Source organism: Lycorma delicatula, chromosome 9 (genome assembly GCF_047948215.1).
Source record: "Lycorma delicatula isolate Av1 chromosome 9, ASM4794821v1, whole genome shotgun sequence".
Lineage (NCBI taxonomy): Eukaryota > Metazoa > Arthropoda > Insecta > Hemiptera > Fulgoridae > Lycorma > Lycorma delicatula.
Window position 1 is genome coordinate 47,876,314 of NC_134463.1, and position 20,016 is coordinate 47,896,329.

General features: G+C 29.3%; 1 protein-coding gene across 1 annotated transcript in view; it reads right to left on the reverse strand.

Annotated features, from left to right (window-relative positions):
• LOC142330199 (alkaline phosphatase-like) overlaps positions 1 to 20,016 on the reverse strand; it is an 887,512-nt gene that overhangs the window by 384,082 nt on the left and 483,414 nt on the right. The window contains exon 4 of the mRNA XM_075375322.1: positions 4,090 to 4,264. Within this exon, the coding sequence (XP_075231437.1) occupies positions 4,090 to 4,264 (175 nt within the window). The remainder of the gene's footprint in view (positions 1 to 4,089; positions 4,265 to 20,016) is intronic.

The following is a 20,016-nucleotide window of genomic DNA, read 5'->3' on the forward strand; positions in this document are numbered from 1 at the left end:
ATCTATTTTTTGTTATAACTCTACCACACCACAAGCACTCATGTGGCACGTGTATGGGACAATTCAAACTTCAAACATTCTTGTTATTATGTTTTAAGTATTTTATCGTTCTATAGATTAATGCGTGAAATGTTGCCATTTTATGATTCCAAGGATGAAATGAGTTATGATGAATTATATTGTCTTGTTTGGTATTTTTCCTGTATATGTCAATATCAAAATTATTATTATTAAAATTTTTATTAATATTCATATCCAAATTATTTCGTATAAATAAAGTTATTCTAAATTCATCTTTATTTTTTTTTAATATAGCTAGGTCATCTGCAAAGGCCATTTTCACGATTATCCTATTTCCTTTTTCTGTTTTCCGATTTGGATGTCTTTGACTTTCTTCTCCCATTCTCTCATTACCTTCTCCAAGACGATGCTGAACAAAATGGTGATAAGCTATTTCTTTGTCGGATTCCTGTGTGAACTTTGAACGGGTTTGAGATTTCTCCCATGAATTTGACTTTTGAGGCGATTCCTGATACAGTTTCCTGGATAACGGCTCTGGTATTTCTATCGATTCCTAATTCTTGTATATATATATATATATATCATCATCATATACCATCATCATCATTTTATTTATTATCGATCCGCTGCAGGATGAAGGCTTCTTCAGTATGTTTACAACTAATACATCTTTGCAATATTCTGCCAATTGACTTGATGATATCATCAATCCAACGACCCTTTGGTCGTTTTCGTGGCAATCTAATTCAAATGCTAATTTATTCCATCTGCTCACCGCAATTTTATTTCTCTAACATGATGATGTCATGTATTTTCATCTGTTTTTGATCCTTTAGGAATGATCTAATAGGAAGACCTGTACTTCCTATTCCGTTTGATAACTTCAAGCCTACATCGTTCCCTTTATCTCTATGCTACCCGCAGCTTCTGTAATGACTGAACAGTTAATATCAAAATTTCGCTTCCATAGGTTAGGACTGCATTGATCGAAAAACTTTTTAAGGCAAAAGAAGATTTGTTCTTGAAAACGATGTTAAGTCTCCTGAATGCTTGCCACCAAAGCTTAACTCCTCGTTCGACTTCTTTGATTGTATCACCCTCACTTGACAACCGTTGGCTAATATGCATGTAGTGATGATCTACCTTCTTTCTTTTTCCTGTTTAGCCTCCGGTAACTACCGTTTAGATAATTCTTCAGAGGATGAATGAGGATGATATGTATGAGTGTAGATGAAGTGTAGTCTTGTACATTCTCAGTTCGACCATTCCTGAGATGTGTGGTTAGTGATGATCTACCTGTTCAAGTTCTTCTGCGTGGACAAAAATCTTTCTTTTTTTCGGCGAACTTGTTCAACATGATCTGGCTCTTTTTAAGGCTCATCCTTAGACCATAGGGTTCGCCAGCCACCTGCAGTTCCTGTATGTGTCTTTGTAGAAACGTGTATCTTCTGCGAATCTCAGGTTGTTTAGATATGCAAAATGTATTCATATGCCTTCTTCTTCCCATTTTAGCTTTTCAAATAGCTCCTCGAGGCAGCATTCATTAAATCAATCTCTTAGTGATTTCCTTGATAGAATTCTAGTCTCTGCATTACATCGCGTCATATCACATTTTTCTGATATAATTCCATTGGCATCAAAGTAGTAACTATGATAGTAACTATAATTATTTTTGAACCTGTTATTAATACGCTGTTGTTATTGAAATAATTAAAATATTTTCTAAAATTAAAGGATTTATTTAAATATTATATTACACGACAACAGATCTTTTCCTATTTAAAATAAATAATAAAATATTTTGGAAATAAATTTAAACTTCGATTTTAACCAGGTTATATATGTAACCAACCAATTAATTCATTTTTAAATTTATTAAGCGTGTTTAGGCATATGGGACCGTGTGAAAATGCCAAATTGGACGTACGAACAGCAATAATTTATGCATATTTTATTATTGAATTTCAGTTATTAGCAGTAATGTTTTTTTTTTTTTTTTTTTTTGCGAACCGATTCACTGCGGAAGAACCAAAAATTTGTATATAGAGATTTTGATTAATGATTTATTTTTGTTCTTTATTTATAGCTATAGTATTGTATCATTTTTATATGCATTTATAAAAGGTTCATATTATAACATATACATATTGAACTTTTATATATAAATACATTTATTCTTGATTTAATGAATTAATTCACCGTAACAGCTTATAGAAGAGCTTGTAGAAGGAATATGAAAATCGAAATTTTAGCACATGAAAAATGCCATGCCTAACCAAGATTTAAAACCGGGACCTTCGGATTGAAGACCGTGACGCTAATATTCTGCCACGGACATTAGCAGTATATATATATATATATATATATATATATACAAATTTTATTGACAGAAAAGAGTTATTTAATTCTAATTTTGTACACTTTTTGCCAAATAATGATGTGTTACTTCACTAAATGGTATCTATACGGACACCAAAAAGTGAAAGAGAGAAAAAAATACAAAATTCCATATACTTATTTAAATTTTTTTACCATTTTCTTCAATTGAGTTATAACTTTTTTGTAATTTTCCATAAAAAGTAATATTTCCCATAAAAAAACACTTTTTTTCATAATTCTAGATTTAGTAAGAAGAAAATTTATTTCATAATTCATATATTAATTCGTAACATACAAAAACAAAACAATATAGCAGTAACAAGGAAAACGAAGCGAAATCGTCATTTTGTAGTTGGGTCGAAGCCTTTACTTAATGAAAATCCATCATAAATAAATAAAATTAAAACAGAATATATTTATTGATTTTCACAAAATTTATTTAAAAATGACAGTAGTTTTGGTACACAGTACATTCCTCAGATGTTAGGTACAGAAAACAAAAACTTAAAATTAAAATACAAAGAAAAGTGTGAATACATAAAACCAAAAGAGATAAAATACATAAAGATAAATAGAAACAACTGTAAGTGGTACACATGAATCAGTAATATTCTTCTTTCTGTTTCCTGTTTAGCTTCCGGTAACTACCGTTTAGATAATTCTTCAGAGGATGAATGAGGATGATATGTATGAGTGTAAATGAAGTGTAGTCTTCTACATTCTCAGGTCGACCATTTCTGAGATGTGTGGTTAATTGTAACCAAATTTGTTTATGCCTTCCTAGGCATTATAGTAATCAAGTGATCAAAAAAACAACTTTAGGGGCAATACTGGGGTATTATAAACAAAATAGGTAATATAAACATTTGTTTATAATACCAGTTATATTGCCCCAGTAGCCGGGGCAATACCCAGCTACTGGGGCAGGGCCCGGGAACGGCATAGCCGGTCCCGGTGTTCCTGGCTTTAGCGGTTGGAGGCAGAGGTAAGATAAGAAAAAGATCCGGAACCGGTGAGCCGACCTGCCGTGCCAGACGTATTGTCGGTAGGTGGGGAGGCTCTTTAGAGTAGCAAGGACATCCCCTGGACAGAATAGTACTTAATCGTTGAGCCAGTCCAGGGAAGCAGCAGAACAAACCCAAAAAAAATCGGTTGATAGACAGCTGAGATATGACTGAAATTTTAAAGCGGAACACAATAGTTACGTAGTCTAATAATTTTGTGCTTGCTTCACTAAATGAATTAATAATAATAATAATAATAATAATAATAGAACAGATACAAAATTGTCACACTGAGTAACATTTTGTATCCTTTATAATAATCTCATACATATCTCGGGTGTTTATCAACGTATTTGGGCAAATAATGTGTCATTTTGTTAAAAATAAAAGGCTTAACATATTAGTTTAAGAAACATAATTCAATAAAACTAATATTTACGTTTTTAAAATTATTTTAATTGCCACCATTTTGAAATTTTCAAATAAAAACTTTCACACAAATTGATACAAATTTTTATTGAAAAAATTTATAGGGAAAGTGAAGCGAAATAAAATATTTATACAGTAGTTCCTTTGGCCAACACTTCCTGTGACTCCTTATATATATATATTTATACACTCGCGCACGCACGAACACACACACACGCACACACGAGTATAAAAAACTTTACTTTGATTTATTTACCTTGACTTTGAGCCCAGTCAACCAACGAATCAACTCTAGCCAATAAGCTTGATGAACAGTTTTGAAATTGACCTCTTGTATCCAGTCCAACAGTTTCTAAACGAGCTTTTACACCGCAGACCAATGCCGTGGCACATGCTGATGATTCACCTATTTGTCCATCCAGATTGTAAGTCTGGAATTAAAAAAAATCAAAATCAAAATTAAAAATACAAGTTGATAATTTGCTCGCTAAAAACAATTATAAGTTTCATGTGTTATTTTATATTTACCTACAATATTTTTGTTAGGTCATGTAATAAGTTTGTGTTAAAAGCAAAGAAAAAGTGTTTTACAAACCTAAATAAATAAAGTTAACTATTCTTTTTCTACAATAAAGCTTTTCTTTGATAGTTAAACTGAAATTAATATTGGATATCCACATGAATTTCGTTTGCTTTTAAATAAATATTGAAATTTTCTTTATACACACACACACACACACACTTCTACATATATATATATATATATATATATATATATATATATATGTAGAAAATTTCAATATTTATTTAAAAGTCAACGAAATTCATATGGCTATCCAATATTAATTACACAGTTTAAGTATCAAAGAAATATTCAGTGTATAAGGTAGTGACGATAAATTGGGAAATTGGAAAAATATCTTTTTTCTCAGTAAGTTTATAAGGAAAGCTTTACGTCTACAAGTCGCTATAGTGATGCATTAACAATAAATAAACTGTAGATTTGTATAAAACAATATGCACTCACTTACATGCACTAGCAAACAGGAATATATATGAACAAAAAAAAAAGATAAAAAGATAAACAAATACATGAAAACGAAACAAGTTGAAAAGTATTATTTGAACTGCGAGTGAAAACAGAGTGGGTGTACCACTCTCTGCACAACAGTAGAGCATCATATATTTTCTTTACGAGGTGATGATTTCCTTCTATCTAAGCCATTCCACTTTACAGTTAAACCTCCCTCTGCGGAAAGCTTCAAACAACGAACAAAAGGATTTTTTTTTCTTGTATAAAATATATAATAAACAGTAGTAATTAATTAAAACAAAATATTACATCTCTTTGAATGCTTTGTCTGTAGACGGCTATTATATGTGCGGTACGTGACCGAGAGGCTTATTGACAAAGTAACTCTTCAAAGTTTTTCAAAATATAAACTTATTTATTTTTTCTTCCAAATGAAAATTCACAGAAATTACATGCAAGTAATTATTATCAATATAAATACATGCAAGTATTAATTTTATTAATATACACAATGAAAATTAATACAAACTTATTTTTATAACAGAAAGTAATTTAAAATCTTGTGCATGGAAACTTTGTAATGCAATGGAAAATACCAATTCTGACTGGTTTTCAAACCCTGGACCATCCAGATGAAAGATTAAGTCGTTATAGAAACAGGTAGAATAATAATCTCTTAGGATTTTATAGTTTCACTTAAATATTGGAACCATATAAAGATAATTATCAAACCAAACCTACTTATTATCTATTGACTTACTACATATAAGATTATTTTTTATAGTATAGTTTATAACGAAATTAAATTAATTTTTAATGCTTTTTTTTAAGAAAGTAAACCCTAATTAATCTTAGAATATGTAAAGATTTTTTGCCGCAGCTGTATTTGTTAAACCCATCGACTTGGTCTAGTGGTGAACGCGTCTTCCCAAATCGAGAAGAGAGTTCCAGCGGTCAAGTCCTAGTAAAATCAGTTATTTTTACACGGATTACTAGATCGTGGATACCGGTGTTCTTTGGTGGTTGGGTTTCAATTAACTACACATCTCAGGAGTGGTCGAACTGATACTGTACAAGACCACACTTCATTTACACTCATACATATCACCCTCATTCATCCGCTGAAGTATTATCTGAACGGTAATTACCGGAGGCTAAACAGGAAAAAGAAAAGCTGTATTAGTTGATTTATTCTCAAATTGATAATAAACTTTTGTTCAGGTAGTTTCACTTTGATTGATAAATTTAGTGGTGTTTGAAAAATGGCATCCCTAACAAGGATTCAAATTGGAACCTTATGGATAAATACGTTACCACTCTGCCATGGAGGTTGACTTAATAATTTATATTACTCGTATAAAACAAAATAACTATTAAAAAAATATATATATTTACATGAACCGTATGTTATTCCGTTGTACGATCCATGATCAAGTGACCTTCTAGAGGGATTCAGAAAAGAAACATAAGCTGCACGTAAAAAAGAAAATTAAAACAGTCAATTAAAACTTTTTCATTAAATTTAGAATTACGAACTCAACAAAGTTGTTATACTTTCCTGTCATTGGTTATTTATTCTTATATACTAGTGGAAAAGTAAATGATGCATGCAAAACTTTAAAAAAATTCAAAATCGATATTTTTTTACTTTTGTCTGCTCCACCACCCCCAAAATCACTTTCCAAGAAATTTCTTTGATTTTTCTACGTTTATTCTGTTAAATGGAAAAAAACTTTAAAAAATCCAACTGTAAAAGTACAACCAACAAAAAATTACCTATGTTTCTTTTTTTGAGGTGGGGTGAGTTATACTGAAATTTTATTGTAATATTTATTTATGTATACCAGGTTACAGAGTAACAGCACAGTGACAAGATGTTAACCGTACTCTACAAAGATGCCAAGTCATCTGTGCGTAGTCTGGCGCGTAAGTGTAAATGTACTGGTAAATGCGTAGTTTTGAAGAGATTCAAGCCGTGTGGTTAATTGAAACCCAATCACTAAAGAACACCGGTATCCAAAATCTAGCATTTAAATCCATATAAAAGCAACTGCCTTTACAAGGACTCGAACTTTAAAACTCTCGACTTCGAAAACCAGATGATTTTGCGGTGAAGAGTTTAACCACTAGACTAACCCGGCGGGTTGTCTATTAATATTACATATTAATTACAATTAAAAGTAATTATATTACAATTAAAATGTAATAAACAAAAAAGTTGTAATTACAAAAATCGATATTTTTAAACTTTCATTGGCTTCCCAGCCATCAAAATATTGTCCCCCAAATTATTTTTTTTTTAATCGTATGTATTCTACTGTGCTTAGAAAGACTTAGAAAAATTCGGTTAATATTTATGCAATAAAAGGTAAGATAGCTTTTATTGATTATGATGGAAGGAGAGAATTTGCCGGGAAAGATTTTTAAATGGTAACAGAGACATGAATGCACTACCTGCGTAAACCGATTAGTTAATGGTAAACCGATTACGTTCAAACTAAAATTCATAGAAAATCTTCGTTAATGACAGCACAGTTCATAGTAACAGTTGTACTTAACGTAACTTACAGAATGATTTTAAACACTAATACAGTATTGTGCATTAATGTGCTGTTATTTTACTGCCAACTTTGAAATAATAATTTTAGAAATAATTTATTGTATTTTTCTCATTAATAAAAAAAATATCTTCTAAGTAATTTTTATTTTACAATTGTTGGATAATTTCCAGTTCTTTTTTACTTTTTTAATAGCAAATTTAAACAGTAAATTTGATTTTTACAAATTCTTCTTATCAATTAAAAATAATTTGGTTTTTGTCTACATTAAATAATGACAAATGTAGTAATGTACTGTCTCTTACTAAAATTCGAATTCTTGTTACTTTTTCGTTTGTTCATCTTATCTTAAATCATTTTGTTCAGAATTAAATTCTCTACAAGTTTTTTTCTTAATTTTTATGCGTGTATTACCTACTTAACAAAGTTATTATACGTCAAACATAAAAAAAACAGGGGTTTTTACCCAAATTTATGGATTTTTACCCCAGATTTCTCACAAGCTGGGGCAGATACGGTTCTGGAATCTATTTCATTCAATTTGGAAATCAAAAATTTTTTTACATCATCAGAAATTACTTATTTGGCTCTTTAATTAACGCCCTACAAATTTTAGTATGGCTTCATTTCAACGGGGTAGTTGAAATCCAAGCGAAATATTTCACTAGCCGTAACTTGCAAACGAAGCATTTTAAGACTTATGTTTAATATGTATTTTTTCGGTTATTTCCACAAGTAGAATAGGTTATGAAAGTCCCGGGAGAAAATCGCGATAAAACCCTGCTGCATAAGGAATAAAAAAATATAGGAATAAAACAGATCAAATATCACTGCTAATTTTAACGCAGATTTTAAAATTTTAAACTTTTTTAGTACGCTATATATACATCCACGCATGTTGGTAGAAATGCTATATACCATACAATTCATCATTTCAGTTAACGAATTCTTTCAGTCCAATTAACACTAAAATTTCTCTTTTAAAGTATTTAGAACTCAGTCTCTTCACAAAATAACCTTTTAGCATCATTCAACTCCTGCGTATAAACAAAGAAAAATTATATAAATAAAATATTCTTTCAGATCAGTCAGTGCTAAAAATTCTCACTATAATTTTTAATTTTTAAACATTTTTATTTTACCTGATATTCTGAATTATATGTTCCTTGCTGATTCATTTTTCTTCCCAAGTTTTACCTATACCAGTTAATATAGCCATTTTCAATTCCCGTCCGCACAGTTTAACTGCAGTCGTATAGTGATACAATATTTAAGAATTACTATATAAGAGAAAATATATTGCATCTCTAGGTTATTGTAGATCTTAACGTTTAATGACCAACTCATACCGAATGAAACACACATATTAAAAAATTCCGCATGTTTATATGTACGTTGGCCTGTTTTTTACTTGATATCTCCAGTGTAGATGAACCAATTTTGATCAAATTTTGCACGATAATGTCTGTATTTGAAACCACTGGTGAATTTAATTTTGGTCACAATTTGTCAATGGAATGGGAACATATTTTTTCCCTTAATTTAAACCTCCCTACATGGCCAAGTTATTTTTTGGTGGTGTTTTTTTGTCATACTTAAACCCCCATAAAGGGGTGGAAGAAAAAAATCTTTTTTCTTTTCTGGAATGAATGATGTTCTTATATTAAATTATCTATTAATTAATCTAATTAGTAGTAACGTAATGGAATCATCTGATAGAATTACATTAGTGTATTACTTTGGTAATAAATTTGGGCAATTTAATTCAGGGACGAAGGATGTAGTAAGCCTATTTTTCTCTTTATTTTACATATCTTCAGACTTGATAAACCAATCTTCTTAAAGTTTTATAGCATTCTCTTGAACACATGGAATAATGATGTGATTTAATTTTGATTACAATATGTCAAGGGGCGGAAAAGATCATGGGTCCTGTATCTCAAAATTTTCTGAAAGGTATAATAACCATTAAAAGGTAATAATAAAAAGGTATAAAGGAATAATTTTTTTACTATCAATATTTTTTATTTTGCATATAGATTTTGGCTTTTTTTGTTTTTCATCGTACCCTAAATTAAAATTAAGTGAAAAAAATATACGAGTATAATCCACTTTACTTGAAAAGTCACGCAATTCTTTGCCGCTTTTTTTTACAGACTTTAAAAGAAATGTATGGTATTACTTTGGTAGCATGGTGGGAGTAGGAATGAAAATGAATTTTCTTTACATTTTAAGGTATGAGGAGTACGAAAATACCATTCATTTAGGTTGCGATTTCCTTATTATTTATAATCCTATTAATAAAATTCTGTGACTCAAAAATCTCCATAACTACTAAATCATTTTGTTGAAATTTAAATATGTTGTAATAGTGTATCAAAAGGTGTTATTGTGAAAATTTGATGACGATTGGTTTTATTTTTTTATTTTTCAACTTCTCCCCTGAACCGGATCCTGCAGTTAAGTAAAACACAGCTCAGGGGAGCGTCCTATACTCTTAACGGGCCTCCCCGTCTCGGCCCATTTGTCGGATCTTACTTTGCGCTCACCTCGAACCGCCAGAGTAAGATCCACTAGGTCCGCTATGCCGTTCCTGGGTCCCCACTTTGTCAGCCGGAGCTCGGTCTTTAATGCAACGCCTCTAACGGTAGCCTCATCGCTACCACCCACGTGTACAAGCATGAGCAAACGGCAGCTCCTCATAAGGCTGTCCTACATCATCGAGTACCCCGATCTTTTCCCTGAAGAACCCTCGTCACGAGTCCTGCAATGGTATCAAAATCCTTGGAGCTCCGAAACGTGGTGGCAGTGATGGTTTCCACGCTGAGCGATCCGGTAATCGCCTAACAAGCTGGGCGGTATTCATCCGTCCTCTTCCTACTACACAGGTAGGCGCGGAAGTCCCCATGGCCGGTCAGGAATAGCGTGAGCCAGTAGTTCAGCTCCCAAAACTTCTGATCGGCCTTATATCCGCGACAAGACGGTGCCTCCGACGAAGATTGGTTGAATAGTTTTTGAGTTACGCTTTGTTTAATGTCAAAAAGATTTGAGAGGGGAAAATTACAAAACATGTAAGTCCATGTTACATATTTTTAGATAACGAAAATCGGTCTTCTTGTGCATTTCTGCGCAAGATTTTTTTTATTACTTACGTAGTTTTATTCTAAATGATTTTTTCAAAAACTAAGTTTCTATAATTCATATTAAAATATTTTCGTTGTAAAACTACTATATCAATTAATTTTAAATAACATTCTATTACAATAAGCCTAAAAAAATAAAAATAAATAACCTATCTTAAGATTTAATGACATCCATCATTTATTAAGGGACAAACTTTTTATTTTTATTTGTTTTATTTTTGTGTAACAAAAAATTAAAAATTTTATGGTTTTTATTTTAATTTATTACTAAAGAAAACTTATTTTGAGAAATGTTAAATATTATTTTTAAACATTCTTTTTAGCAATATTATAATTTTTTTTCCTGCACGATAAGTTACTTAAAATTCTTCCTTTGTATAACAATCTATATACATAAAATATATATATATATATATATATATATATATATGTTCTTTTCCATTTTGAAATTTTTTCCATTCTGAAAGATTTCTTCCTGTTTTATACAAATCAATATATGTTTCCTTTCATAAATCTTCCTACCTTTTTCTGACTCATTTTTCTCAACAGTTTTTTTCCTTTATTCTTCCTGTATTTTTTCTTTTCCTATCCGTTAAGGTCTACCTTTATTTATTACTTTTCACTTTCCTTCTTACTAAGTATCTGAGTAAAAAGATATTTTTATTTTATCAAGATCACAAACTTATATATACCACTGTCTGATAAACTTATTAAAATATGCATTCGTATTTTTAACTGAGTCCCTAATTCAGGATTTTTTAAGTTCATACAGAATATAAAATTTTATTCCACATGAGCCATATACACCTTTTTTGATATAACCTTTTCTTTGTTTATAATATAAATTTTATTTTTTTATAAAGATAATTAATTCTAAAAACTTTTATGTAATGAAATAATTAAATTTTTTCTATTATTATTATTATTATTATTATAGATATAATTTAAAAAATTTCATTATAAAAGATTAGTTCGTTTAAATTGTTTTAGTTTTTATTTTAATTTTTAATAAATCTTTATATTTTTTTATGGTCATTGATTTTAATTGAAGTTTAATGAATGGAAAATAATTATTAAAATAATGTCTGAGGTTCAAATCCTATTAAAGGTAGTTAAAGGTATTAAACGTAATTGGTTTTATTCAGATTTGAATACTAGATTGTGAATCTCTGATAATTTTGGTGGTTGGGGTTCAATTACCTACACGTCTCAGGAATGATTGGCCTAGTCTGTTTAAGACTGTACGTTTACCGGTACATTTACAGTAACGCTCTTTAAAAAATTTATTTTATTATTTTTTTTTTTATTAATAAAAAAGTTATTTCATTAAAATAAATGACTACTTTTTTTACGTGATTTAAAAAATCTTTTTGTTATTTTTACCATATTTCATTTCATCATTTATAACTGTATTTATTAATAATACTGATTTATAAAACTAAAGAAAAAGAAAGCGTTTAAGTATTTCATTTAATTTCTCATATATATATATATATATATATATACTGTAACAAAGTATGGTAACCTTTAAATAACTTTTATTCATACCTTAAACATAAAAAAAAATAATTTACCAAATGCTCCAACCTCAGAACGATCTATATTTGATGTGTGTCATCATACTCCACAAGCTACAATGGGGGTGTAACCCAAATATTTTAAATTGAAAGTGTTAGGTTGTGAAAAATCATTTTAAAAAGCTTTGAAAATAGAACTTTTGAATTCTACCCTAACCAAAATGGTGGTCTTTTCTTTTCTTTTTTTTTGTCTTCAGTCATTTGACTGGTTTGATGCAGCTTTCCAAGATTCCCTATCTAGTGCTAGTCGTTTCATTTCGGTATACCCCCACATCCTACATCCCTAACAATTTGTTTTACGTATTCCAAACGTTGCCTGCCTACACAATTTTTCCTTCTACCTGGCCCTCCAATATTAAAGCGACTATTCCAGGATGCCTTAATATGTGGCCTAAAAGTCTGTCTCTTCTTTTAGCTATATATTTCTAAATGCTTCTTTCCTCATCTATTTGCCGCAACATCTCTTCATTTGTCACTTTATCCACCCATCTGATTTTTAACGTTCTCCTATACCACCGCATTTCAAAAGTTTCTAATCATTTCTTCTCACATACTCTGATCGTCCCAAGTTTCACTTCCATATAAAGCGACACTCCGAACGTATACTTTCAAAAATCTTTTCCTGGCATTTAAATTAATTTTTGATGTAAAAAAATTATATTTATGACTGAAGAAGGCTCGTTTCGCCTGTGCTATTAGGCATTTTATATCGCTCCTGCTTCGTAAAAAAATGGTGGTCATGTAATATATTTTACGAATAGTTTATAACTGGCTTAGAGTACACCTCAAGTAGTAGTCTCATAAGGACAAGAGTATAGTTTTGTGGTAGAAGCATTAATTAAATTTAAGTTTTTTTTAGTTTTTCAGTTTTTTTTTTTTTTTTTAGTTTTTTTAGTTTTTTCATTTTAGTTTTTCATTGTAATTGCGAAAACATTAAATGTCCGCTATTGTGGTTGGGATAGTCCTTCTTTTTCCCTGTTTAGTCTCCGGTAATTACCGTTCAGATAATACTTCAGTGGATGAATGAGGATAATATGTATGAGTGTAAATGAAATGTTGTCTTGTACAGTCATAGTTCGACCATTCCTGAGATGTGTGATTAATTGAAACCCAACCACCAAAGAACACCGGTTTCCACGATCTAGTATTCAAATCCGTTTAAAAATAACTGACTTTACTAGGACTTGAACGATGGAACTCTCGACTTCCCAATTACCTGGTTTGGAAAGACGCGTTCACCACTAGATCAACCCGGTGGGTTGGTTAAGATAATCCTAGCCCGACGTTTGTTTACGTCAAATTTTATTATGTGACCTTCAAACTTATGTCACAACCCTACTCTTTCCACTTAGTATTTTAGAGTTGCCCCACTCATTTTGGTTTGAGTGTGATAGTTAAACGAAAACAGATTTTTTTTTAGCAGGAACATCAACTAAATTTCATTTTTCATTGTAAAGGATTACCATTGTTTGTTAATACTTTGTATGTATTTCCTATTTACCTGTTTAATTTTTTTACAATTTCAATTTTTTTATTTTTATTTTATGCGAATAGACCAAGTTAGAACCACGCAAATATCAGTTCTTTTTATCTTTTTTTTCTTTTTACCACGTTTCTCATTTTTCAGTATGGCTTCGCTTTTCCTCATCTGTCCACTTTCTTTTGTTACCTCTTTTCTGTTAGAAGAACCTTTGCATTGTAAATTATTCTTCAGAAGTTATTTCTATTGTAAAAGTCGTCTTCTTTCAAGCTATTCCTTAGGAGGTTTTTTTCCATCTGTTTAAGTTAGTTTGACTTACTTTTCATGTGTCACAGCTTGTCAAAAATTTATTTATTTAGCCTGTCTGGATTCTTCCTGATCACATGTCCCAAGAAATTTAACCTTCTCTTATTTACCGCTGTTTCTAGGTCTTCTTGATTTTGTAGATCTTGTTAGATTTTAGTCTGTATCCTTTCTCTGTTACTCTTGGTCCATGGTTGCGTCTTAATATGTTTCTTTCGATTCTGAGCAATTTTTCGAGATTGGTTAGAAATAAAGTTTCAGTCCCGTACAGGTCACTGGTCTTACTACAGTTACATAATTTCTCAGTTTCGCCGCCTTGGAGAGATTCTTCTTATTGTAGATGTCTATAAATCTAAGCTTCTCCGGTTTTGATGTTCTATCTTCAATTGATTTTTTATCTATTTTTGTCCTGTTATAATATCTCCTAAGTGTTTAATGGTTGGTGACTTTTATCTTTCCGTACTCAATCTCTGTTGTTTTAAGTGTCAATGATTTTATGTTTATCATGATTTCAGTTTTAATGAAGGATACCTGATAGCCTGCTTTCTGGGCTATCTCTGGTTATTGTTCTATTTGTGCTAATGTATCTTCTTCGATTCAGCCAAACGAGCCAGGTCATCGGCGAAAGCTAGACAATTTCTGTTTTAATAATTTAATTTTTTTTTTTAATTTTCAGTTTATTTTTATTTCTAGGAAAAGAATGCGCTTAAAAACATCAACATTAAAAGTACGTCACGTAAAATGTATTATAAACTTTCAATTTTAATAAATTCTATTCTTAGTCGTTTAATTAAAAAAAAAAACTCTTTAATTCAGAAAGCCAGAAGAATGATGATTCAAAAATAAAATAAAAAAAGAGTTTCGTACAATATTTATTGCAAATTGCACTAGCAATATACGTTTCTTTAAAAAAAAAAAAAAAAAAAAAAAATGCAACTTTCTAAACAAACCTGATTTTTAATTAACTGTTTAAAATTCATTCAACTTATAAACGTGACTATTTGTATATATATATATATATATATATAATTTTTTTTTTATTTTGTTATAAAAACTTGTGGCGTGTCCTTCCGATAGAATGTTAGAAATATGTATTACAAAATATATTTTGTATATATATATTTTTTTTGTTTATTTTCCGTGACCACCGTTAGGTATTGCTTCAGATGATATAGATATATATATATTATATATCTTAATAATTTTATGAATAATATTTTTGTTAATTATTTAACAACAAATTCAAAAAAAGAAAAGAAAAACAAAGAAAATTTTATGGAAAGAATCCGTGTAAAATAGAGTGTTTCGTTTGCTATTCTTTATGTACCCAGTGTTATGAAGGTACGATAATCCTTAAATAACTTTTTATCAATTAAATAGGAAAAGATTAATTTAGCAAACGATCCTATAACAAAAAATCTATTTTCTGCGTAAGATGGTGATCTTGTACCTACAAGAGGTTTAAATGTGATGACACTCAATCCTTCTGTAGGGATAACTCAAAATTCTTTAAATAGAATGTATAGGATTGTAACATATGATTTTAGAGGATATTAATTATTGGTAAAAAATCAGATTACGACAAAACTAATAAAAATTGCAACCATTTAATACTTTTCAAAATTAGTTCCAAAAATGGTTTACAGTTAATGTTAAATATTTTTTACCAAATTCTCCTGCCTCAAACGATTTGAGGCAGGAGAATTTGAAAAAAAATTTGTTTTGTTTTTGATTTGATTTGTTTTTCGGTATGAGACCACTACTGAGTCACATCTACAGTCACTTAGTCACTTAATACAACTTTAGACATATTAAATGATATGTCCCTTTCAATGTAAAATTTTGAAGTAATCCCTCCTTCTTGGAGCTACTTTGATGCTTGTGTAGGATGGTTTCCCACCGAAAAATAGATCGTTTATTGATAGAAGCATTTACTTTTGTATATTTAATAGAAAAGTTAAAGAGTTATCTTATTTTATTAAAACTCGAATATATATATTTTATATACAATAATTTCAAATCAGTTTCTGAAGTTATAATAATTATTGGTTTATTCCGTCTTTTAGATTTGATAATATACGTTAAAGTTTGGCCTATAGGTGTTAATTTTCCTGATTAAAACTTACCCATTATAAACTTGTTTAAGATAAATATTTCACTTATATACGTACTATTGTACGTAAAATTATTAAGGGAAGTAGTTGTAGGATAATTAGAATACAAGGTTGTATAATTACGCAATATGTTATGTACTCCTTTAATATCGAATTGTTAACAAAGCTTATGCTAAAAGTTTGTTCAACAACTAAATAAAGATTCAATGTAGCCTAACACAAACTACATTAGAGTAGTTTAAAATAGCTATCAAGACATTGAATAAATCTGAATATATAATAAGAATATGTGTTATGTATTATAAAAAAGCTTGATTTAATTAGAGGGGGCTGAATATTTTAGTGGCAGACATTATGGTAGTAAATAACAGTTAATATGCCAGACCTTATTTCTAAAAAAACAATTTGAAAAATTGCAAAAGGATAAACGTATTATTTTAACTTCATATCTGCAGACTGTATGGTCCAATTCGGATGAAATTAGCACGATGATTGCTGTATATTGGGCATTGATTAAGTTTCATTTTGGTGAGAATCGATCAAACGGGTTATTATGAATTTCGCATCTAAAACTTTTACTCAAAGTTTAGACAAATCTTTTCAAATAATATGTCCTTATGTAGCTAAAATTCTTCCTTATGTGTTAAGCCTTATTCAAATTAAAGATAGAACCAAAAAATTCCTTTTCTTTGTGTCTAGACTAAAAATCATATTATTGTACTAATTAAACGATTCTATTACATTAGTATTTTACTTTGGTTATATATTTGGGGGATTTCATTCGTGGATAGTGAATAATAATAATAACCTTGTTGTTTTTGCTTTTTGGTCACCTCTTTCTTTCTTGTTATTTTCTTACTGAATACGGCAATTTTTATGAAATTTTGTACAATGACGTCTGAATTTCCGTCATTGAAATATGGGTGGAGAGATGTGGTAACCATGGATTTGTATCGCAAAAAGTTTGTTAAATTATCACAAATTTTTTTTTCAAAGAATACAACTACTACTTAACATATTTCTTTAATTACATAATTACATATCAACGTTCCACTTAATTTTTCTTTCAAGCAGTAGTCTATGGATAACTATGCTCTCTGAGCCAGAGTTACATAGCTTTCCCAACATACGAAGCTCCATCTTTCTTATCTCTTTTAAGCCCCAATATAGGTGAAAACCAATATTCTTTCCCTCAGATGTATTTCAAAATGTTACTTCATCATTGTTTCTCAGCGTTCATATAACGGAATGAAAAAGCAGTAAATTGTTTGGCAACATTGTAATTAGCCAAAAATTTACTAAAATCCCCCAAAAAAAATCTTTCCATTTGTCATAGAATACTTTTGTGGAAAATATTCCTCATTTTCAATATTAAAATTATTATTTTTTTAAGATATTGTTTTATACCTTCCCTGTAGTTTGGTTTTTAATAAAAAATAAAGTTTTATATTTTTATCATTTTTTTTTTTTCATTTATGGTATATTCTGTACTTTCTTGTTCACCTAACAAATCTTTTTATGTTCCAATTTTTCTAAAAAAATTATTTTAGTTCTACATCTTAGAGGTATGTACTTGTTTACTTAATATTTTCAATACTTTGTCAGAATGATTTATTTTTTAATTTATTTTAAAAATTGAAATAAAAATAAATATGTATTTTAATTTACATGAATATCGATCTATTATATAATACAGACAAACCAATAGTTAAAAATGGGTTCAGGCATAAAACAAATTCTATTCTCTTTGTTTAACTTTTTTTCGTTTGCTTTTCCTGATGTCTGCACAACGAAGATAATATTTTCCGTAACGGTTAAGTATAATAATTCTACATGAATATCATTCCGGGCTCACTATACGTAAACGTTTGCTTGTGTTTATTATTAAAATCATTTTATAATTTACATAAACCTAATCTTTTTACTTAATACATATTTAATACAATAGCTGTAGGATATCACATGACATCGAATAGGTCATCACATTAAATACATAATATTTAATACTGATACATTAATGTATCGGTATTAAGTATTTATGTGCTCATTAATATTGAAAATTTTATTCCTCTTACTTCACGAATATTTTTATTTAAAAAAAATAAATAAAAAATAAAAATTGAAAAAAAAAATTGTTTATTTTTCATTTATAGTTCAGATTTATTTTTTAGTACTGTCGCGTTACCAATTTGTTAAAAATATTGAGAGTTTAAAATAAGTAAATAAGTCAGAAATACAATTCTGGTTTTCCTATGAACTAACTTTACAATAGCTATTAAGAATTAATATAGAATTAACAAGTGATTATAAAAATGAGATTAAAATTAAAAAATCAATAATTAATGTTATTCATGATCTATATATTTTTAATATTCACAAAAGAATACTGGTTAATTCTTTTATCATTTAATAATATCCCCTCTTCCCTGTTCACAACTCATGGAACAGCTTTTCCTACTTAATCACAGGAAAGAACACTGTCTCCAAATGGAAAATTCTCGTCAAATACTATTTGCACCTACGCTCGACTGTTACCGCACACTTACTTCTAATATTGCTAAACACTATCCTAATGTTTGGAACGGAACAGCAGAACGTCAGGTGATGTTTATTCTCCTATTTACTGTAGAACATGGAAATCTATACCTCGATGCTGAATCTTTCTATTTAACTGATAGATACTTATTTTTATTTTATTTTATATTATACTGCAGTTGTTTTGAAGATGACGAAGTTTAAGATTGCGTTTCTATCCTTTTTTTTAGATCATGAGTTTGATAACGGTTTCCTTTCACGGTTACCACTTGTTCATGCGCAGAAGGTTTTTGGGATGTATCTACATTGGTATTATCGATCAACGAACGTAACGCTTCGAACACCCTTGCACGAGATCGAAAACTCCTATATTATATTCAAGTTTTCAAGATGTTCTGTAAAATTCACAATACCTGCATATTACGTCGATCTAGGGAGCATTTGTGATAATATTTAAATGTTTAAAGATCGTACTAATAAAAAGTATAAAATAAAAATAAAAAAAATTAAAAACATGCTTTTAAAAAAATTGTTTACCCAGTAAAGATAAACAGTAGATAATTTTCAACAATATAATATGTATAAAGTTTAATATTTTCGCAACACTACAGTGAAAAACATAGGCCGCGCTTTCATATTCAACATCTACATAAAAATATGTATAACGTATTGATGAAAATTGCATATGATAGCTTTAGTATACAATATCTAATAAATCTCTTTGGATGAACTAAAGTTAAGGTGCAAAATAGAACTGAGGTCGCCCTCATACATTTCATTGAGGTCTTGCAAAAAAAGACAACTTTATGTATATTATTTTATTGAAAAAAAAATTATCTTTATGTTTACTAGGTAATCCATTTATTATTTTTTTTTATCAGCATTATTTATACCTAATAATTCTTTAAATTGCTTTTTCTTTGCCGTTTTATTGGATTTTTCTTTTTAAATTTGTTTGTCGATATAAATTCTGTACCCGTTACAAAATATTTTGTATATTGTATTTTTAATATGTAAATAATAATCTGATTGCCAGAATATAATCGTTCACATTGCTGCCATGAAGAATATTCTACAAAACCTGATTTTATTTTTTTAAATACATTCTGAGCGTGTAAATACAAAAAAAAGTAATAAGAAGTAAAAAAATGTTCCTAATTAGGATAAATTAATTGTGGTAACTTCATTAAAATTGGTGAAATCGTATTTACATCATCAAAAACAATAAATAAAATAAGAACATTATAAAAGTTATCTGCCAAATGATTAATCAAGTACACCTCTATATTATAGTGGTAGGACCTCACTACCACTCCATTTAAAGTATGATTTGGGTTAAGTACTGGTATTAAACTTAAATTAAGAACTTTAACTAACCTAAATTAATAAGCATTGTTAAAACTCAAATTTAATTCATACATTATATAAAATAGAGCAACT